Source organism: Helicoverpa armigera, chromosome 31 (assembly GCF_030705265.1).
Source record: "Helicoverpa armigera isolate CAAS_96S chromosome 31, ASM3070526v1, whole genome shotgun sequence".
Taxonomy (NCBI): domain Eukaryota; kingdom Metazoa; phylum Arthropoda; class Insecta; order Lepidoptera; family Noctuidae; genus Helicoverpa; species Helicoverpa armigera.
The window spans coordinates 1,969,850-1,994,363 of NC_087150.1; the positions used below are offsets into that span (position 1 = coordinate 1,969,850).

Sequence of the window (24,514 nt, forward strand, 5' to 3'; positions counted from 1 at the left end):
GTGATGAAAATAAATTGCAGTATGGAAAATAAATGGTGATAATATAGGAACAAAGATTTCTTTTGTTATAAAATATAAAAAGTTTAAAATGAATAATATAGGTGATAACAATAATGTACTTTTAAGAATTCTGAAGTTTTATTTTGTTAATATTTTTTAAGCAATTGTATTTTTTGCAATTGTATGTATGTTTTATATACCTTCTTGTAATTTGACAAATGTAATTCAGTAATATGTAGTCATAATATTGTCAACAGTATATTTCTTTAAAATTAAATTACTTATGTATTTTTTTTCTTTTATTATCGGGGGAGGTGTAGTGTGTAGCCGACCTTACTCCCGATCTATCTATATACATGTACTTAGTATTAAGCTTAGGTTAATGAAGACAGTACAATATACGCCTTAGACATAGCAACACGTCTCTATCATTTATCACCAATAACTCCCCACATTGCACAGAACAGATCCTTTATTTTGAAAAATAATATGGATGCTTACACAAAACTGATACAAGGGAGCCAATTATACTCAATAGACGTCATTGAACAATTTGGGAAAAGGCATCCAAAATGGTACTCTATGAATGGAAGAGAAAAAGAAAGCCACTTGCTGCACGTAATGCTTTGCATGTTGTTGTGCAATAAAGAAAAGATTAATAAGAGAGCATTAGCCAAGAAAAGGAAGAACGAAAGTCTGCAACTCGAGAAAATCAAAGTCCAAAAAACCCAAGAAGGTCAAGATCCGCTAGAAGGAACTTCGAAGCAGTACACTTGGGAGTGTAATAGGGAGTGTAACATCCGGATCAAGGAGCAACACTACAACAGAAGATGACATGAATTTGGAAGATAATGATGAAGAAGAAATCACTGACTTCAGGTTCAAAATGCTCAACCACATGCCAATGAAGAACCAGACATTGAAAGAGATATGTACAGAGTGGGGGATACCAGAGGTTTCCTATCAATGGGACATTATAGATTTAGAGGAGAAACGATTGGTTCGAGTTAGGTACTCATACAATCTTGGATCTGATGTGCATAAATATCTGCGTGCAAAAGCTGAAATACCTAACCGCTCTGACATGTACATCATAGAGGCTGGGAAAACAAAAGGAAAGTGGATGGACCACAATAAGAAAGCTATTGGTGAAACAAAAGTCACGAAATTCCTAATAGAAAGAGAAATAGTCTTGAAGCAACATGGCATCAACGATAATCTCTATTTGCCTCCAGTAGAAATAGAAACTGTCTTCCCTAGCATTTGGCTGTCTGAAGAACTAATGAAGTGGGAAAAAGATCTTCTCGCAACACAAAATGATCAATATACTGAGAGTGAGTTATATATAAAGGAGAACCCACCCACCACTATAACTCCATCTGATTTCCTAAAAAACTTGAGACCTATAGAAGAAAGCACAATCCCTTCTGAATGTATAAAATGGAAAGGAAAAATATTACCAGAAGGATTTTGCCATAACATCCAAACTAGGGAAACAACAGATAACAATATTATAACAACTGTGCTGACGACCATAAAAATGTCAATGGGAAGAGAAGTTAGGACTTATAAGGTCAACATGAAAGATGACAGTGCATTAGATGAGAACATCTTAACTGACATCATTGAGATTTGGGAAAATTCCGATCACAATACATTTTCGTTCATGGATTCAATTTCATTCACACAAGGGAAACTAATAAAAGAAGCATTGGGTATTAGAAGAAAGGGGATAACACATTCCGTATATATGGATGATATGGTACAGCCTGAATATAAGGAAAATCCTGGGTTAAAATATAGTCCTTGGATAGAAGAGGTTTTTATCAGGATGGCAGAAGACACACACTTACCTATAGGATACACTCCGTGCCCTGAATTGCTTAAAATGAGTAATAATGATGGTCACCCATTGCCCTATTTGTGTGAGCCTATAACTTCCGAGATGTTATCTGACATACTAAAAACCAATGCGGGTATACAACTATCAAAATTGACAAACACTTACTCCAGGCTTGGGGGGGCATACGGAAATATTTGAGATCTACGGTAAAGAAATGTTTAAAAATATTGCAATTTTCCCTATTGTTGCTACACTATCAAGCGTCAACCCATTTGAGGACCAACATGATGAATCAGACAGAATAAGGTTAACTTCTGGTGTAATCATAAGAGCGCCATATCATGCCAGACGACCTACGGATAGAATAATGATGATCACTATAGAACTGGCTCCTAAGACAGATGAGACAATGGCTTTTATTGATTATCTCAACAACTGCTTGGTATATGAAACATTTGACTTTCTTGTTATTGTACGACAAAACTCTGTGATGAAAGAAGACTCTACATACAATGCATTCATTACTACTGCACTTTTTACCCCCATAAACATGATGGGGTGTCTAACTTTAGAAAACCCTGGAGTGAGGAGAAGAGAACATGGAACTACTAATGAACAATACACTCCATCGAGGAAAGAAATGGTTCATAGATAGGTCAATTGAAGGCATTTTATTCTCTATGATCGGTAATGCTAGGGATGAGGGGTACTTTGCTGGATTGAGAAAGATATTTTTAGTTATCATGACATGGAGGAAGAGAAAGCCGCTGCTAGTCTAGATATAGAGACGTGTTGCTATGTCTAAGGCGTATATTGTACTGTCTTCATTAACCTAAGCTTAATACTAAGTACATGTATATAGATAGATCGGGAGTAAGGTCGGCTACACACTACAGCGCGCTCTGCAGCTCTCCAGGTGAGGAGACACATCCTCCACCTAGCTACACTACTCGTCGGTGTCAATTACTGTTATAATATATCCAAGGCTCAGGTAGTTGTTCTGATATAAGGAGATTAGCCAGCTGCGCAGGACATATTATAGTGCACGAGCATTTGCCCTGACACAAGTGCATCTGGCGCAAGTCTGACATTAACGTGCTCTCCGATGCATCGATCACCAACTTCCAGACTACGGGTTTCTTTGTGAAAGTTTCTGAACCCACGAAGCGGCTTCGAGAATCGAACCCGACCAACGAAGCAGTCAACTACAGAGTGCCTAGTGCGAGTTTTGCAAGTTAACTTTCTCGATGCGTAAATTATCATACAACTTAATTACGTAGTATTCATTTTGACAAGTTTATTTCATAAAGGCTGTCATCGGCACTTGGTCGTACTATATACGCGCTCACTTGCGAAGTAGTAAACGTCATTATCCGAAAAATGAATGAACGTGCTATATTCTAATCATGTCATGTAGCATACGACTCTTAACTCCAGCCAGGTTATAATTACGTATCGAGCGCGTAAATTTACAAAACTCGGAATCAGCACTGTTATATTAATGCTCACTCCTGTGTGTCCTCAGTTGCTGTGTGAGCTCATGGGCGGAGTGCAGCGACTCTGGCGCGGCGGGAGTGCCGGGGGGCGGGGTTCGGGGCCCGCGGGGGGGCTGCTCGGGCGAGTGGTGCTCCTTCTGGGCGAGCTACAACAGCTCGGTGTCGGGCGTCGGTCGCTACTACGATCAGTGCCCCACGCCCTACAGGACCGACACACTCGATCTCGCTGACTTCGGTATGTACTCAACCATGCATCTTATAAAGCAAGATTAACATTAAACAAGGTTTGATGCCCAAAATAATGAATCATGAGCAATCACAGCTTTTTTTGGGTCACGTGTATTCAGAAATCAGAACATCTGACGATCAGCAGGACATTATTTGTAGTTATGTTGAGAAAGTCGGATAGGCAGTCTCTTCTAGTGAAAAAAATCCTTCAAATACTTCGAAGACAGCGGATTTACCCGTGTAAAAATTTCAGAATTCACAGACGGTACAAGAAAGCGTTCGCCGGACAACGTGGAAGTGATCAACAACATCATTCGTCACCAGGGACTGACGCTGACGGCGCGCGAGACGCAGAGCATCATCAAGTGCGCTCACCTGCTCGGCAATGTACTCGCCACCGCCATCGACCGCCGCTCCGAGCCTCGCGTCGACCAGCCCGCCCAGCCTGAGCAACCCGCTCGAAGCAACATGACCCTCGACCTCAAAGAGACCACCATACCTCTGGAAGTGAAGGAAGAGAAGACTTGCGAGACCGCCACCACGCAGACCGATATCTCGTTGCCCAACACCCGCAGTGCACCCAGGATCTTCGAGAACATTTTGCGGCAACTGTCGCGAAGCTCCATCGATGTCGACAAGATTGAGAGTAAAGATAAGACTCAGGTGAAACCTGATGGGAAGGGCGACGCGGCTGAGGCGAAGGAGCCGCGGGGTGACGTTACTGAAGCGAAGGGTGACGCGGGTGAAGCACAAATTGACGGTGACGCGCAAGCTAACGTCACCAGTGAAGCTAAGAATGACAACAGTAGTCAAGTAAGCGATGTGAAGAAGGAAGAATAGGATCTAAGGTGGAAACTAGCAGATCATAGACAAAATCTACCCGATTTAAATTGAAAATATTTTATTGCCGAAAACATCTTAATATGTAGTCATAATGGGAGCAGCGCAGGACGTCCACCAACAAGGTGGACAGACGACCTTATAAGGGTCGCCGGAAAACGCTGGATGCAAGTCGCCTCCAACAGGTATCTGTGGAGATCTAAGGGCTCCCCCTTCAGCGACGTCCTATGGCTGAGATGATGATGATGTAGTCATAATGCGGCTAAGATTCTAATATGACTTTTGGTCGGGAAGTGTTTAATGTAACTCTGAGTCAAATGTCTCCCGTGCTAAATGTGACAGTGAGTTCAGCTGAAAACCGTGAAACACCATTAATAACTTTGTTTAAGTGTACTATCCCACCGGCTCCACAAGCCTAGCAAACCTAAACTATCTGTTCGAATTCACATCTACCAATTAGTAAAAATCTGTTAAAACCGTTATTTATAGCGATCAAACAAAAATATATATATATATTAAACGATGATGGCGAGATTTAGATTTAAGAATAAATATACTATTTTAGCATTATGATAATTAAATTGTATTAAGATGATGACGTGTACCTGAATGTAACCACGTGCCTCCGCCGTCCCTCCAGCGTCCTCTATAGTTATCGGCACGAATCTTGAGCTCTGACCTACATCTGCGCAGAAGTAATTTATTGGGTCCCTTTTGTGGTATGAAGTGAGGCGCGGGGGCGGGCTAAAGCGGTGATTGGCCCGCAGCCCATCGCGTCATAGCCGTCACTCGGGATTGGTTCTTTGCTAATAAATCACTTCTGCGCAGATGTAGGTCAGAGCTCAAGATTCGTGCCGATAACTATACTTACTGTATACATATGTGGATGTAACTGTGTGTCACACAATAAATGTTTATCAGAAAACGAACTGTTTGTTTTATTAGAGTTCCGTATCGAAAGGGTAAAACGGGACCCTATTGTTTTCGCTCGTCTGTCCGTCCGTCTGTCACCAGGCTGAACCGTGCTTGTTAGAGAGTTGAAATATTCACAGATAATGTATTTCTGTTGCCGCTATAACCACAAATACTGAAAACTAGAATAAAATTAATATTTGGGGGGGGAGGGGGCTAATACAACAAACGTGATTTTTTGCTCATTTTTGCTCGATATCGATAAATATATATATATAGAATATTAGTTTGGATGGTACGGAACCCTTCGTGCGCGAGTCCGACTCGCACTTGGCCGGTATTTTATTGTAAAGTGAAGAAACACACCTTTTGGCGAAGCAAACCATACTATGTACAGTAGAATCCGTTTATTATGACTTCACTTATATTGACCTATTGCACTTGATTTTTGGTTTTCACATAAAATTCTGTAAAAAAGTCGGAAAAGGACGAATTTTGTTACAAATGCAAAATTCATCACAATTACTTATATGGACAACGATGAAAACATACAATTCAGGAATTATTTCCTGGAAGAAGTTTCGAATACAACTAAAACAATCGAGGCGACCACTTTTCCACAAAGATAAATTAAAAAGGCAAAATTTAAAAAAGATCTCAGAAAAAATTGTTATTGATAAATTCAACGGAGAAAACTCAAACGTAAACCAATGGATGGATTAAACCCTATTTTTGAAAGGCAATGCACTCGTTTGGAACTAACTGAGGATGAGGACAAAATTGAAATTTTTAGACTTTGTTTAGATTAATCTTGTTCACACATACAATAACTTCTGAATGGAAACAATGGAAGGAAGATTTTTGGAAGATTTTTTTAATTACAAAGTAGACAATTGTCTTAACAACCTAATCATAACTCAATTTCTCAATTATGTTTAGTTTCAGCCGATTAGTGTATTGGTAACATTAAAATTATGAGCGGGTAACCCCGAGTAGTAAGTATCACGACGAGTAATGGCAGCGGTCATTCTGGTGACAGGTGCCAACTGAAGTGCGCACATACTAACCTATTGGCTCGAAATCTCATTCCATCTCACTGATTGTGTGCAATTGTGAATAAAATGGTGAGGAAACCAAATAATGGAATTTTGGACTATACAAGCGTGGCTTTATTTTTGAATTCCGGTCGTTGCAACGCCTACGATGGAGCGTGACAGCCAGGACCGCCACGAGGCTCCTTCTGACGCTCCCACATCAGAAGTGGAATGCAATCCGAATGCCATGAAATTTGATGTTATGATATTGTTAAAACACGCCCAGTCTCTTCTACAGTCGAATGCTACAGGCTAAATGAAGGCAAAACGTTTCTAAAAAGAGAAAACGAATATGTAATCAATCACTTTTTTAATTTCTACGACGGATAACAAGTAGACATACTGCTTCTCGTTTACTTTGTAGCGACATGAAACGCATACAACCTTTTCGACTCGCAACCTTCAATAGTCATGAAGAAAAATACAATGAAGTTCAAATGTCAAATTCAAAATTTTAAATTTTCATAAAAAAACCCCCGACCCAAAAAAGTACGCAATAATTATAACAAAAGGTTAAAAACGCTAAACCCTATAAAAAGCAAAAAATAACTTTTAACACTACGTAAACTAAATTTTGTCGTGTCGGGGGACCGCTCTAATTCATTACTTTAGATACCTACGTGTTTTTTTTTTAAACGAATTTTGTAATTAGGTAGGTATCATTTGATTTATGTAAGTATTTTTGAAGGTAAAAAGCGGTCCCCCGACACGTCAAAATTTAGTTTACGTAGTGTTAAAAGTTATTTTTTGCTTTTTATAGGGTTTAGCGTTTTTAACCTTTTGTTATAATTATTGCGTACTTTTTTGGGTCGGGGGTTTTTTTAAATTTATAATTTAATTTTATTTCATGCTTTTTAAAGGAGCTCCTTAATTTTTCCTTCTTTCATTTAATTTATTTTATCTTAAGATGGGGTCGCTATATGCGATCTCGGTCAAAGGAAGCTGTTTAACAATCCTCATGACAAACTGGCCCTGGGAGAATTGCTCAGATTGAGAAACAATAAAGATTAACCTTTGGACATTCTAGATTTTCAGCAAAAATATAAATCGGTTTATCCATTTCATTCCGGCATTTCAGGGTTTCATCCGCCACATCCCATTTCCAGCATCAGGTTCTCGTCAATCAGAAACATGAAGAGAACTCGTCAAGACAAATTCAACGAGCCCAAACTCGATGGGTTTACTAAAAGGCAGTTCAGGGTTACGTCTCCTACCTTCGTGCCCTAACAGCAGACCAGCTCAGTGGTTCCAAAAGACATTAGTGTTTCAAATTTCAGATCCCACATATACTTGCAAGTAAACTGAGCGTGTAACATTCCTATCACATCTAGCAAACGAGCTGATGACCTTGAAGACCTGAACCGATTTCCACCAAACATAGCTAAGAACACTCCCGACTGACATACCTTTTAAACAAAAAAAACCGCATTACAATCGGATCATCCGTTTGGGAGCTACGATGCCACATACACACACACACACACACACATACACACACACACACACACACAGACACGTCAAACTTATAACACCCCGTCGTTTTTGCGTCGGGGGTTAAAAAGCTGATTTTCGTTGTCGCAGGCGTACACATATAAATAGGGCGCCGCCCGTTTAAATAAATGAGTCGACATAAATTCTTCGTGTGTAATTCATCTCCTTAACTTCTTTTATTCAAGCCTTTTTCTACAACCTTCTTTAGATGAACTCAAAATGGTTAGCTACATACACAGAAGCCTTATTTGACAAAAGAACATTTAAAAGAAGCCGATTATGGAAATTCAATGATAGAGTCAAGATACAAGATACAAAAAGCATTGGAAATAATGTGGTGGAACGGAGTAAAAAGTGACATCAAAAAGTGGAACCAAGCCCTAGACGCAATTAGAACATCGTTTTCGCCAAAGATGCAGCCACACAAGATTACAACACAGTTTCCAGGAGTGTCTCCAGGTCCGCATGCCGCAAGGCGGGCAGGACCTATAGCGGAGGGTGGTGGAAATATCCTCCGAGCCTTTTTCCCAATCATATTGGGGTCGGCTTCCAGTCTAACCGGATGCAGCTGAGTACCAGTGCTTTACAAGAAGCGACTGCTATCTGACCTTCTCAACCCAGTTACCCGGGCAACCCGGGCAACGGGAAGGTGGTGGAAATAATGGTACAATAACGGTTCGCGTGAATGCTCTGATGCGATTTCTCAAACGCAACCCTGATTGCTTAGGTGGTCCGGTAGTTGATTTTTGGTATAGAATCAAATTCCAAAACAGCGGAAGTCCACATCTTCATATGTTGGGAATTACATTAAGAAGTGATTTGTTGATATAACTGTGGATCAATAAACTAAGGCTAAGAAATGGCCCATTCGTAGATTCTATCCAAAGACCTGCAGACAAAATTATAGGAAAGAGCCAACACTTCCATCCAGATTGGTTATACAGAACGTTACCAAATGGAGAAAAAGTTCTTAGAAAATGGACGGCTGCAAACTGTTTGCTGGCGAATCCAAACAGGGTTTCGTCAACGGATTTAATTCTTGGCGGAAACTAAATCCTAAAGTGTCTGAACATGAGAATTCTGAAGGCCACATCTCCTGTTTTGAAAAATGGAAAGTCTTGGCGAATAGATTGAACCTGCAAAAAACTATCGACATGTTCATCAAATGATCTTTGACCAAGAAAAAATGTAGTGGCATTTTGAGTCGCCTTTCAGACGTAATTCTTTTCCTGGCAGGCCAAAATCTTCCTCTAAAAGGACATAGAGAGGGGATTTCATCAGACAATAAAGGAAATTTCTTAGAATTAGTTCATCTATTATCAAAATACGACCCAGTGTTGAAACACATGCTAAAAATTGAAAATGCTATTGCCTGTACAAAAACTAAACGAGTAGATTCTTATTTGTCCAAAGACATTCAAAATGAGTTTATTGATCTTTTGGGAAAAGAGGTGAAGAATAACATTCTGAATGACGTAAGAAAAGCCAAGTATTTTGGAATTATTTTCGACAGTACTTATAAACATATAAGTTACATTTTTAAATACTAATTAAAAATTAAAAACATTTATCTTTAATTTTAGTTTCAGTTATTATTAAATATTGTATTAATGATAAATGCAAATAATTTTGCAATAGGTACTGAATGATACAGCAATTATTTTTTATTTTAATATTGTATTACGTTCCTTGATGCTTAGGTATTGGAATAAAGAGATTTTGATTTAAACAAATTAATTTTTGTTTTTCACTGTGTTTGATTGTACTTCTAATATTTTGAGAATATAAAAATTCGAGAATATAGTATTTTGCGAATATAATATTATGCGAATGTAATAATATGAGAACGAAGGCTCCAGACATATCTCATGTTGATCAGATGGGCTATGTCATCAGATATGTTCGTATTGAAGGAGATGAAGTGAAGGAATCGTTTCTATAATTCTTCCCTATTGCTGGCAAGACAGCAGTCGAACTTACAAAAAATATCCTTATGCAATTAGAGAGTGATAACTTGGACATCTGCAACCATGACAGGAGTTCATGGCGGTGTACAAGCATTAATTAAAGAACATCATTAGTTATGTTGTGCGTGCGGGCAGGCACTTCAATATGATTTGCAAGCAGCATGATTTGGATCCTTTCTCAACAAGTGTGGCGGCAGCCAGAAGGTCGTTGAGCCTTAAGTTCTTCAAGTAGTTTAGTATCCCAGATTTAGTTTATTATTTTGAAATTTGGATCTACCTTTCTTTCTTTCTCTTTGTGTTTAAAAATGCTATTGTTTTTTTTATATTATTATCTCTAAAAAGTTGCACTGATGTGTGATCACGTTATTGCTAGGCTGTTATTATAAGCGAGGACTTTTAATTGGCTCTCTATCGACTATGACTTCCTTTTTAGGGTTCCGTAGCCAAAATGGCAAAAACGGAACCCTTATAGTTTCGTCATGTCCGTCTGTCCGTCTGTCCGTCTGTCACAGCCGATTTACTCGGAAACTATAAGTACTACAGTGATGAAATTTGATGGGAATATGTGTTGTATGAACCGCTACAAAAATATGACACTAAATAGTAAAAAAAAGAATTGGGGGTGGGGCCCCCCATACATGTAACTGAGGGATGAAATTTTTTTTTCGATGTACATACCCGTGTGGGGTATCAATGGAAAGGTCTTTTAAAATGATATAAAGTTTTCTAAAAAACATTTTTCTTAAAGTGAACGGTTTTTGAGATATCAGCTCTCAAAGTCGTAAAAAGTATGTCCCCCCCCCTCTATTTTTATAACTACGGGGTATAAAATTCTAAAAAAAATAGAGGTGATGCATGCTAATTAACTCTTTCAACGATTTTTGGTTTGATCAAAGTATCTCTTATAGTTTTTGAGATAGGTTGATTTAACTGTAATTTACGGAACCCTTCGTGCACGAGTCCGACTCGCACTTGGCCGGTTTTTTTATTTTGTTTTTGTTTAGCTGTAAGTTCTCCATAGTGTACTAAATAAATAAATAAATAAATAAACACAATCCTAAAGCGTTGTTTATGCTTTGTGCTAATCATTCTTTAAATATTTGTGGGGTGGACTCTTTCGGGAATGTTACTTCGAGTGTTACATTTTTGGGAACAGTAGAAAGAGTTAACACCTTCTTTTGAGTGTGTGGAGACCACGCCTCGGCAAACGTAGTGTAGGACGTCCTCAGGCACGGTGGAGTGATGACTTGCGCAAGACGGCTGGCAGGAGCTGGATGCGAGAAGCCGAAAGTCGATCTCAGTTGCGTGCACTTGGAGAGGCCTATGTCCAGCAGTGGACTGCGATAGGCTGATGATGCTGATGATGATGATGACACATTCTTTTCATCATCCACACATTGATGGGAAGTTCTAATGCTGTATGTGTAATGTAAGCGTTTCGGTCAAAAGACTAGTAGAGACAAGATGGAGTGCTCATCACGATGCTGTTAAATCACTGAAGATTGTGATTGATTTTGAGAAACTTGTTTCAACACTGAAGACATGTGTGATCCCAGCAGCAGCAGAGAAAACGTTGATACAAGACAAACACCAGCATCACTTTACCAGCTTTGTGTGACTTCAGTTTTTTTTATGTTACCTCTCATTTTGGTGTGAAATCCTAGAAGAAGTTAATCAGACTCAAAAGTATATGCAAACATCTGGGCTATCGCTGGAAAAATGTGTAGGTAATAAAAATCAAAGCCCTAAAAACTTTTCTTCAAACTCAACGTATGGAAAAAGTAGAAAGAGCAATTTCCTACGCAACTAGGAAAAAAAGCAATAACAGACGTTAATATCATAATTTCGAAATGAGCGATGAAAAATACGAAAAATTAGCCTCAGATGCAACTTTATACCATACTTCATTCATAGAAAGACATGGGCAACGATCATCACATTGGAATTGGAAGGGTAGCAACGTAGGGAAAGATCACTCTGTCATGATATGTTATGCATATTACTATGATTTTGTTGAATGAAAGAAGACAACAGCACTCATTCACATTCGATGTTGTGGGAATGTGTCAGAAAATGAATGAATGTTTGATAGATAACCCATTTTCAGTTGAAAGAAGAGGAAGGAGAAGATTCAGAAAACGAATGCCAGGAGAAAGGAAAATGCCGGATTTTGTATGGACCCTGTCCCCACCCACCAACAGACTTGAAACTAGTGTCATCGGAAGCGCATCCTTCGATAGATCATGATTATCAAAACGATTTACTCCAAATATATGGGGTTTTGGAAATACACGACATTTTAGTATCCTTAATATAGGCCTATTTGAAATAAAAAAATTGAGTTTGAGACACTAGATAATTGACAAAAAAAAAACGTTTTTCTTAGAATCGTTATTTTGAACCCACTATTATTTCTTGGAAATATCTCTTTCTCCAAAGCGGTTTTTTCCATCACGAAACAAAAAATACCAACTTAACTAGTCCATTTTTCGATACCGCTTTAAGAAGAGGATCGGGTTTAGGGTGATTTCTGCCAACCTCACTTCATTGTCAATAATGGCGTCCACGGCCGATTTCGGCCACGACGACTGTTCTCATTTAAGGAGATCAGCCAGCTGCGCAGGACATATTAAAGTGCACAAGCACTTGTGCAGACACAAGTCAGTCTCAATCTCATGATCATCAACAGAAACTTGCTGGGGAGTTTGTTCCACCACTTCTTCTTCCCAGCAAAAACACATAGGAAGTGGTGAAGGGCGGGCGTTTTGGGGGCTGTCTTTTGTAGATTTGACGTTCAAAAAGTGCTGATTTTTAGCCTACTTTGAATAAATGACTTTTGATTTTTTGATTTTGAAACAATATTACTTGAATCAGGGATAACTTCGACTATGGTGTGAATTATGCTTACTAGTAGTATACATACATACATACATACATACATAGTCTACATACAGACATGTGTTGCTGGGGAGTTTGTTGCGCCACTTCTTCCCAGCTAAAACACATAAGAAGTGGTGAAGGATGGACGTTTTGGGGACTGTCTTTTGTAGTTTTGTAGATTTCTGACGTTTAAAAAGTGCTGTTTTGCAGCCAAGTTTGAATAAACGATTTTTGTAATTTTTTTTACATATTTCGCCTACGCGATTTATTTCGCCATCGCACAGGTGGAAGGTTCAACAGACACCAATAACTAATCGAAAAGACTTATCAACTGAATTGAGACGATTATGTATCTTTTGCTAAACATCACCGAAACAACACTTCACAGATAGATAGTAATATAAATACACAAAGAATAGTACAATAGGCGGTCTTATTGCTAAACAGCGATTTCTTCCAGACGACCTTTTGACGGAGTGAACGAAGAATGCATGGAAAACTAGTAGTACACATCATCCTCCGAGCCTTTTTCCCAACTATGTTGGGGTCGGCTTCCAGTCTAACCGGATTCAGCTGAGTACCAGTGCTTTACAAGGAGCGACTGCCGTATCTGACCAACTCAGCCCAGTTACCCGGGCAACCCGATACCCCTTGGTTAGACTGGTGTCAGACTTACTGGCTTCTAACTACCCGTAACGACTGCCAAAGATGTTCAATGGCAGCCATATCAAAGATATAAAAAAGAAATAGTACATACATATATAAAAGAATAACAATACATCGATAGTAGTCAATTGGCCTAGTCATGATCCTTCACGATTTTTTTTTAACTGAAATCGACTATGCGAGTCTAATTGCCACTGATAATGCATGCCACAGACAAGTAGCTTGCACAACGAACGATTTGTCAAAAAATGACGTAGAGTAATTTCATTTCTAACAACAAAAATATTAACTTTTTTAAAATTCAATTGTCTTTACTTGCCAACGCAGATAAAGGACAATGCTCATGAAGTATGAGAAAAAAACCCAGGCCCGGCGCAAAAGAAATGTAACTCAAAATATAGGTAAAAATAAGTAATTAAATATTACATAGGGGGCATTATCGAAATCAGTGGCTATATGTGTGAAATTGCTATTTGAATTTTAACATCTGCGGTACATTGATACTCAAGATTTTAGAGGTAACATAATGTATTAGTAAAAGGAACAGCAAACAGATACAGTTGTGGTTTAAGAGTGTACATAATGACATGTTTATAGCAACGTCTCCACTACTCTACCTACTTTTACGAGATAATAGGATGATAGAACTAAAACATTATATGAATGTACTTTTCATTTTAATAATAACGCTTAAAAGTCATCGATTCTTTATTTCTAACACGACGAGATCCAAAAATGTTGCGGGATACGCGAACTGTTCCTCATGTCTAGCCCACCCTAAGTAATGTAAAACGCTCATGACGCGATGACGTGGGCGCTGTAGCCTGTACTTCGGTATTGATTTATCTTTTTGGAGAAGCTTATTACTTGCCATATTACTTGTTTGTTGTTTCAGATAGCACTTTAATTAAACTATAAGCCCCAACTGCTCATGTTACCCCTTTAAAAAATCAAATAGCAATTTCATACATTAAGCCATTGATTTCGATGATGCCTCCTATGCAGTATTTAATTACTTATTATTACCTATAATTTGAGTTACTTTTCGTTTGCGCCGGGCTTGGGTTTTTTTTGAGCATTGTCCTTTAGCGATTGAAGCTCCTTAAAAAAACCCTGTTAATTTTATCTTTTACACCCATACTCATACATCGTCTATCTTTCTTTCATTCATTATTTCTTTACCTCTATCAAAAACTAGATGAAACAATTGACATTCCAAACAACTTTGTTGCGATTTTTTGCAGAACAGAAACAATACAGCGAAATACGAACGAAATTCATTATTGCACAAATTATCTAACAAAAAAGCGAGAAAGATTCATTTTGACAAAACGAAACCTTACAACGAAAAGTAATCAGATCTTTTAAAAGCAATCCCAAGTTTCTAACGCTTTTACTACGAAGGATCATGTTATGAGGTAGGTGATGAATCGGTTCACGCAATCCAAAATTACCACCAACCAACCTTGCCGAGATATCGCTGTACTTTGAGCTGTTACAATTTTTCTGAAACTAAAATAAATAAAATAATAAATAAATAATGTCGGGATACTTTTTCACACACGGTCGGTTAGCCCCATGGTAAGTTATTAATTAACTTGTGTTTTGGGTGCTAAAACAACTGATAAACTACACATAACTAAATATATACATATTTATAAATACATAGTGTCGGAGACAAAATAATACTTCTTCTTGTATATGTAAAGAAAAGTAATTTAATTAATATAAATAATTACAGGACACGGACGACGCGACACTTTCTTCGCTTAATATTAGTTAGTATTATTTCGACAATGCTCTTGTGGCGTGCGTAATTCGCAATATGGCGGCGCGTGGCTCCAGCGCGCGCGTCTTGCGCCCGCGTCCCTCTCTCCACCCCCTCGCGTCCCGTAGAGCCGGGCACACATCCGCCCGGTTTTAGTAAGTTTAGTGTGGGGCGCGAACATCCTCCCGGGGTTGAAAGGGTAGCTTTCAAGCTTCTTTATTCTCGGCAGCATCCTTGTCATCATTGATCAGTGTCGTGTCTGCTGGGGCTGAACTTGGTAGAATGCACATTTTGTTCACAGCCCTTCGTACTGTGCCTCTGGAAGACATGACATCGGCCACCCTGCTGACTCCATCCGTCCCAGGATACAAATGTGTGACACGGCCGAGTCTCCATTGCAGTGGGGGAACATTTTCTTCCTTTAGGATCACCAGATCACCCACACGAAGCTCATGCTGCCTGGTTTTCCATTTCGTGCGTTGCTGCAGCTCCGCTACGAACTCCCGGCGCCATCTTTGCCAGAAGTCTTGTCTGATTTTCTCTATAAGTTGGTAACGATTTGGACTCTTCGTATTTATAGGTGCCGACGGTAACGACGTGAGAGGTCGCCCGACAAGAAAGTGCCCTGGGGTAAGTGGTGTAGGATCGGTAGGATCGGAAGATAGGGGAGACAGAGGACGGGAATTAAGTATGGCCTCGACTTGTGCTAATAACGTAGCAAGCTCCTCGAACGTCAAGGAAGCTTTACCGGCCGTGCGTTTTAAATGAAACTTTGCCGACTTGACTCCTGCTTCCCATATATGTGTATATGCCCCCAAAGTGAGGCGAGTACGCCGGGCTAAATACGAATTTTATACCATTATCATTCGCGAAATTATCAGTACACTTACGATTGGACCTGAGCACTCTACACATTTCGTTATTTGCGCCTCTGAAATTAGTGCCATTATCGCAATAGATGACACTAGGTTTGCCTCTTCTTGATATGAACCTTTTTAAAGACAATATAAATGCATCAGAGCTCAAACTGCTTACTAATTCTAAATGAATCGCCTTAGTCGAGAGGCATACAAATAAACATAAATAACATTTTGAGGATTGACTTCCTCTACCTTTGCGGCTAGAAATAGTAAAAGGACCAGCAAAATCTACACCGCATGTGTAGAAAGGAAACATTGAGTAAGTTCTTTCCGAAGGTAAGTTACCCATTATTGGTTGAATGGTTTTTCCTCGAAAGCGAGTACAGAGTAGACACTTCTTAGTCGTACTGCGAGCTAAATTTCTACCTCCTATGGCCCAAAATCGCTCTCTGATAGACGCTAGCAGATGTTGCGGTCCTGCATGAAATAAACGTTCATGTTCTTGCCTGAATAACAATTGAGTGAACTGATGTTTTGCATCTAAAATCATGGGGTGCTTCCTATCATAATCAAATTCAGAATTTTGAAGCCTACCACCAACTCTCAATATATTGTTGTCATCTAAGAAAGGATTCAACGACAGTAATTTAGACTTACAATTGAGAGTTTTCTTATCACTAATTAATTTAATTTCGTCAGAGTAACTATCCAACTGACTTAACCTAACTAAAGTTAATAATGACTTATCTAATTCCTTAACATCTAATGGTCCACTAATTCTACTATTTTTATTTAAACAATTATGTACAAAACGTTGCACATATGCATAGATCCTAATAAGTTTATTAAAGTTAGAATATTTTTCAAATTCAATTATATTATTTACAATTGTGGTGTGACATTCAATGTTGCGTGGGATTTTAAGTTCTGGTAAACTAGGGATTTGTTGTTGTGTAGGCCAACAAGTAGGGTCATTAGCGAGGAACGAAGGCCCTGCCCACCAAAGGCTAGAAGCTTTTAACTGCTTGGGAGACACCTCTAGAACCCATGTCTGCAGGGTTTTGATCAGTTGGTACATATCTAAAGTCGAATCCCGGTGTCAGTTGATTTATTTCGTTCACTCTATTACAAACAAATACTTTAAGATCCCTGGGTGGAGTTTGCACCCATCCCAACACAACCATCGAATCAGACCATAGAACTTTTCGGGATATATTACATTGTAAGGAATCTAATACCTTTGAACATAGACGAGCCCCTAGGAGTGCGCCACACAACTCCAGCCTCGGTATAGTGGTTGGATTCATTGGGGCGACTCGTGCTTTAGCACACAACAACCTAACTGTTACTTTTCCAGTACAGTCTTCAGAGCGCAAGTAGATACATGCCGCGTAGGCTTGTTGTGAGGCATCGACAAAACAATGTAGTTCTATAGTTTTAGGATTGTCACATAAAACCCAACGTTCTATTTTAATATCAGACAAATATGAAAATTCTTTCAAAAGGTTAGACCAATCCTTACAAAATTCAGCTGGTACTGGGTCATCCCAGTCCAGTTTAGCAGACCATAATTGTTGTAGTAAAATTTTAGGTACTATAATACAAGGGCTTAATAGTCCTAAAGGATCAAATACTTTGGCCGTAGTAGAGATTACTGACCGTTTGGTTATTTGAGCAGAATGCTGTAAATCTGTGGAAAATAGTAAATTATCAGACTTAGGACACCAAATAAGACCTAATACACTAGATTCCTTATTAAAATCTACAAATTTGGCTGTATCATCATCATTTTCAAATAAGCTAGGACAATTTGTTCTGAATTTTCTTAAAGGCAAGAGTGCTGAATCAAGAGTAGCAACAACTTCCCTATGTATGTGGGGCATATAATATCCGAACTCAGGTTTATTTTTTAAAACTCTTAAATGTCCTAAATTAGCATACTCATCTATGAACTCCTTGTATTTAATCTTAAGACTAGGATTCTTAGCAAATTTTTTCTCTAGATTTAAAAAGCACTTCTTAGCTATATAATATGAGTTCCCAAGAGCTTCCTCAGGGGACTCCTTAAAAGGCATTGTCACAGCAAACCTACCATTTGGTAATCTAGAAAAATTCTCAATAAAATTGTTTTCACAAAGCTGTTCTTCTACAGAATATGTTTTAGTAACTGGAAGGTCATCAATTGTCCAAAACCTTTCTAAAGATTCCTTTATTTCTTGAGTGAAATTACAATAAACTTGTGAGGTTGGCTGTTGTGTACTTATTGGGCCACTCACTAGCCACCCAAACTTGGACTCCTGTAAAACAGGATTTTTATTACCTAACTTAATTACATTAGAGCCTACTATGTCCCAGTAGACATCTGCCCCTAAGAGGATATCTACCTCAGAAGGGAAAAAGTAGTTAGGATCAGCTAAATCAATGTTATTTGGTAATTTCAAATATCCAGTATTTATTAAAGAATTTGGTAAAATTCCAGTAATTCTGGGAACAACTAAACACTTAACTTTAATCTCAAAAGAATTACACCTAGACTTAAGCTTTAAATTACAACTTTGCTTAATACTACAATTAGAATTATTTATACCACAAACATTTACAGACCCTCCCGGGTTAATCACTAAACCTAATTTTTCTTTTAAACTGTCAGTGATGAAGGATGATTGGCTTCCTGTGTCTAACAGGGCTCTGGCTGTGTATGTTTTCTTATCTTTCACAACCTGGATAAGAGCTGTACTTAATAACACCTGGTCGCTGCTGACCACAGACAGTGACACCGGTAAAGATGATGTTGATGGTTGTTCACTATTCTCTGTTTGTGTGACATGCACTAATGTGTTATGCTTTTTCTTGCATGTACGACACATCGCCTTTAATCTACACTGATATGCATTATGACCACTTCGAAAACAATTCTTGCATAAATTAAACTTAGTAATCTCACCTAGACGTTCATCCACAGTCATACCTTTGAATTTGTCACACAAGTAAAGTGGGTGAATTTCCTTGCACACAAGACATTCATTATTATTTACTTTCTTATCAACAGCTGCAACAAAACTTTTGGAGTGTGTGTTTGTTTTATGTTTGTAATCAGGAACTTTGTCTGAGTGAGTGTTATTAAAGTAGGAAGTCTCAAGTATGTCAGCCCGGTTGCGAAGAAAATCAAAGAAATCGGTCAACATTACAAGTTCACTAGACTTACTTTTGTGTTCTTGCCACTTCCTAGCGGTATGCAAGTCTAACTTAGATGAAATCATAAATATAATGAGTATATCCCACTTATTTGTTGGCAGGCCTAGCGTCTCAAGTGCTCTGAGATGCTTCATGACATGGTCAACAATGAATCTCAGAGATTTGTATGATTCCCTCTTTAATGGTTCGATATTAAATAATGCTGTTAAATGGTTATTAACTAAAATATCTTTGTTTTCAAACCGTTGACACAATAAGTCCCAGGCAACTTAATAATTCTTAGCGCTAAACTCTATGGACTTTATAACTACAGCTGCACTTCCTTCAAGCGCAGACCTAAGGTAATGAAACTTATTTATATGTGGAATTTCTAAGTTGCTATCTACAACAGACAGGAATGTGTCTTTAAATTCTAACCACTTTAGGTAGTTTCCATCAAAAGTGGGAAGTTTTATAGTGGGTAATTTGATCCCGCTGTGTTTATGAGAACTATAATTACTTGAAAATTGATCATTATGATCTGTCTCTTTTTAAACACCGCTATTATCTAATAATTCTTGACTTATTGCTATTAAATTAATGAACTTATTTTCTAACACTTCTCTTTCTTGGATCTGCTCGTCAGGATCCGAATGTAAAATATCAATTTTGTTTTGTATTTCTTCAAATTCACTTATTAATGATTGTATTTTACTAGTTTTTAATTCAAGTTCTTTGTATTTTACAGCAGGTATATCCTTTAAACTTGTTAATTCCTTCACATACTGTTCAAATCTTGTTAATCTACCTTTTATTATTCCACGTTGTTTAACTAAGGTGGATAATTCCATTTTGAGCTCTGATTCACTCATATTATAGCACTTATACAATAATCACAAACGCAAATAACGAATATAATAAGTAATAATAAATTACTATGTGCACTCAAACCCGTTTCGGGAAGTAGAGAAGCTCAGGTCCAGTCGCACGCGCTGCTGGTGCCGGTGCTGAAGCTCACGCCGAGCAGACAGCTTGGCCAGCAGCTCGTAGCCGCGCGCGCACACGATGAACCCGTTAGCACGACGTGTCGACCTCCACCCAACAGGGGAGGGAAGCTGGAATAGTCGGCAAATAAAATGAAAAAGCGGTTCGAGTATTGAAAAGTCTAGAAAGGCTTTATATACTTAGGTATTATACCTTAGTATTTGCACGTAAATAGCGTTGTGAGTGCTATGGAATTAGCGTGAAATCGAAAAATAATGAGTTATGAATAGTTGCGTGAAAATTAGGTACGTGCAACGTGCGTGTATTACAGTTAAAACTCACTCTCAAGCTAGAAAACTTTATAGAGCTGACGCCATGAAAATGTCACACACACATGCTTAAACGTTATAAAAATGCAACACCTTTTTTTGTAAATAGCCGAGTCGAAAACTTGGGCGAAGCGCTATGTTTATAATTACGTGCACAGCCTGCCACCGGGAGCTAGATTAGGAATATAAACACCTAACGCTCGAGTAGCAAGCGTCCGCTACGCACAGTCGAGGACACACAAAGGATATTTAGGATTATGGACAGATTAAAGGAACAGGGCTTACTCTCCTTGTGGGCTAGACCTCCTGTGGCTCCAGTAGGCTCCCGAGCAGCTCAGATGTCCTCCACCTTCACTCCTTTCCTCGCCGGCGCGTCGGATTATATGTGGCTCGTAATGGCGTCGCCGCGGCGTCCTTTTCTTTGTCCTGTCACGGTCGCCACTTTTGTCGGAGACAAAATAATACTTCTTCTTGTATATGTAAAGAAAAGTAATTTAATTAATATAAATAATTACAGGACACGGACGACGCGACACTTTCTTCGCTTAATATTAGTTAGTATTATTTCGACAATGCTCTTGTGGCGTGCGTAATTCGCAATATGGCGGCGCGTGGCTCCAGCGCGCGCGTCTTGCGCCCGCGTCCCTCTCTCCACCCCCTCGCGTCCCGTAGAGCCGGGCACACATCCGCCCGGTTTTAGTAAGTTTAGTGTGGGGCGCGAACACATAGTGTAACACCCAGACCACGGCCAACAAGCATGCTCATCACACAAATGTAGACCTTAGGTTCGGCAGTTCTATGCCGAACCTGAGGCTCGGCTGTATGTAGTTGCTGCGGGTTGTTCGAAAGAGTTACCGCGGCCCAGGTACATAAAAGGCCAATGACCAGTAAGAGTCTGACACTCACTCACCGCTGCTAACCCACAGCGGGAGGGGTCATTTGATGATTATTGACGTCGGAAAAAAAAAGTTCGGCAGCTCGGCATTGTGACCATTGCGCCATAGAGGTCAAAACTACGGAACTCAAGAGCGTAGCCCGACACACCCTTGGCCGATTTTTTTCCTCTTCTTGTGTTTCACTGACTCCATGCAGAAGGCCTGGCTGTCGTATACCGTAGTATGACTTGAAAAAAGCAGTACCGAAAATTAGTAAGAATTCGTGGAACACAGACAAAAAAACCCAAAATATTTATTTGGTCGTCAGTATATTAAATACGTACTATGAAAATAATTTATTTGCTTGCGAATATATAACAGGTGTATCATTAATTATATACTAAGATACATTTACAAAGCTTATAATATGATTATTATAATTTGAAGAAGTCAATTTAGAGTAGTTACATGTTTTTAGGGTGCATCTACACGGTGCATGTAGCTGGAGCAAGTTAACATGCGCAAGTGACAAGTGACAAGAGCACGCGGGTGGGTATTTTAGTTTGATACATACGCGAGTCGCTGGACCCGCACGTTGTTAAAATGCATGTGCCTCAAAATGCGCGAGCTTGCACCGTGTAGATGCACCCTTAGTAGCAGTAGAATACACATTTTCTTAAATACATACATGCTTATTATAATTTACGAACAACCAGTTTCTTCATCAAAAGTAAAAGCCAAAGTAAAAGTAACAAAATAATTTTTTTCACGATTTTATCTATCGTTTTGCTGTTACTTTAGCCTTGAAAAGACGAATTTGACCGTTACTTTTACTTTATGACATTACTTTGGCTTTTACTTTTGATGAAGAAACTAGCTGTAAATGTGGTAGAACATATATACTTACAATTTTCATTTACTTAGTCGAGTCTTAGTTTTGACTAGTTACATAATTCTTAGTAGTATAAGTATTATCATTCTTCAAAACTAGATGATAACCAGCAGCATAAATTGTGTTATTTATAAGATTTTATTACAGTTTCTTACAAATTATGTTCACATATTTATCACACTAGTCATTCATCCGAATCCCGTGGGAACTACTGCTCGTACCGGGATAAAATACAGCCTATGTTACTCGGGAAGAGAGTAGCTTTCCAACATTGAAAGAATTTTGTCAAATATGTAGGTTCAGTAGTTTCGGAGCCTTTAGGATACAAACAAAAAAATGCTTAAAATTAGGGTATATATTGGACGTTATGTAGGAAATTACTCATGTTGGTTTATGAGATTCTATTTTTTTTTGTTATTTTTAACACGCTTTTATAAGTCGACTTGTATGTAACTGCGTAATAGAATCTAAGGTAACTCATTGAACCATCTTCCAAGGATCGTAGCGTCATGAAAATTGTCAGCTGTATGTAGTTCTGATGACAATACAATAATATGGTACTGTCGAACTGATCTGATGATGGAGCCGGAAGATAAGAACTATAACTTTACGCTTTAACATCATACCTACTATAACTGTACTTGAATTTGTTAGAAGAGTACTATAATGTGTTTTAAGTGCATTTAAAAAAGCGACCATATTCGACGTGACTTTAACTGAGTCCCCGTTCTCTGCCCCCGTCTTTATTTATTCTAGAATCTGTTCGTGTATTAGCAGTACCTCAAACACTCCAAGCTGTGCAGTTGCTGGTCTATATTTTCGCCGTACGAAGTATGCGCTTACCTTATTCAGTCTGCAGTCCTCCAGGTGGGCAACCATGCAGTGGATTGTAGAAATAAACTTTCGGTATTTACAACATATATTTATTTAATACATATATTTCTCTCCACGAAAAACCGACTGCCAACTGGTTTGACGATTCTTGTTTTTTCGAACGTAGCTGTCAAACCAGCCGGCCAGTACCAATGAGTTTTCATGAAAGAATATCCAAAAAGGTAGGTCACTGCAGAGTATAGCTTGGATTTGAATTTGTAGGTTGGCACGTAAAAGTCGCGATCGAAAGATTTTCTTAAGTCCAAGAATTTTTCAAAGTCCAAAAATGTCCAAAACTGCTGCTAAAGAGTCGGTCGTTGACTCTTTGCCAGATAAGCAACGAGTGCCTACTGAAACATTTTACCGAAGCAAATAATGCTGTATTGGCGATCGTCGAGATGGTGATTCTGCTGCCCCACTCCCTCGGGAGAGAGGAAGTCACCGAATGAAGGCACATCTAGCTCGACCCTGCGCTCATTCATAAGGGGACGTACCCGCTTACCCGTACTAAAAAGTAAATTCCAGCTGGGGGGAAGGAGGATGGGGGGCGTGACTGAACCGTCCAGGCCCAGGATACGCATATCTGCGCATTTGTAGGGCCGTACTTATGGTCGCCCTGAGCCTCTCGGTTAGACTGTCTGCGGTGTGCCCGGTGGCCGCTCCCGGGATATCCAGCGCCAGTTGCGGTCACCCTGAGCCGAAGGCCCTCGGTGATACCCAGCTCAGCTAGGTCCACCGCCTCCTTTGCCTTAGCAAGCACGTCGCGGTACGATACGCCCCTCTTGACCGCGTCCAGCTGAAGTGTGAGCACCACAGCCGCGGTCTTAAGGGCGCGTTGTTGCGCCGCGATAGCTCGCTCCTTGCGCCGCTGCCTTTAGGCCTTCTTTCTGGCTGCATTGGCCGATCTCCGTCTCTTATTCTTCTCCCCCCACCATTTGCCACTCGGATTGAGTGGATCCTCTGCGCCCGGACCACCGTTGCGGCCTTTGGCTTCGGCCGGGCGGCACGATCGGCGCTGCGACAGGGGGCTCGCACGGTGGTCCCCTTCTGGGCAAGGAGTGCGCAGCCGCATAAGAGGCCCTTTGAGCTGCTGGGGGCTTCGGCACCGCGAGGGTAGGGCGCAGAACTCTGCCATCCAGAAGCGAGCCTACAAGGCCGCTATCTCCCGCCGAACCAGGGCCAGTACCTGGCTCTCCACTGGGAAGACTGCGGTTGCCGCGGAGTGGCCCCGCTTCGCTCCGCCTCCTGCTCGCGCATCCTTTCTAGATCCGCCCTTACACCTATTCTCCTCCAGGAGACCAAAGTTGGCCGTGAGGCGAGTCACCTGCTCCTGCAACTTGCC

The 24,514-nt window shown here is 39.6% G+C and overlaps 1 protein-coding gene across 1 annotated transcript; it reads right to left on the minus strand.

The window, feature by feature from the left end:
- Window positions 1-15,090: 15,090 nt before the first annotated feature.
- On the minus strand, window positions 15,091-21,564 carry LOC126054444 (uncharacterized). Its single transcript, XM_049840151.2, has 2 exons — window positions 20,818-21,564; window positions 15,091-20,334 (listed from the first exon to the last, which is right to left on the minus strand). Exon 2 carries the CDS (start codon window positions 19,372-19,374, stop codon window positions 17,053-17,055), a length of 2,322 nt encoding a protein of 773 aa, XP_049696108.1. The 5' UTR covers window positions 19,375-20,334; window positions 20,818-21,564; the 3' UTR covers window positions 15,091-17,052.
- Window positions 21,565-24,514: the final 2,950 nt, after the last annotated feature.

What these genes read in the sequence shown, in the direction of transcription:
- LOC126054444 (XM_049840151.2), bottom strand. Translation starts at nt 19,374, where the DNA reads ATGAAGCATCTCAGAGCACTTGAGACGCTAGGCCTGCCAACAAATAAG.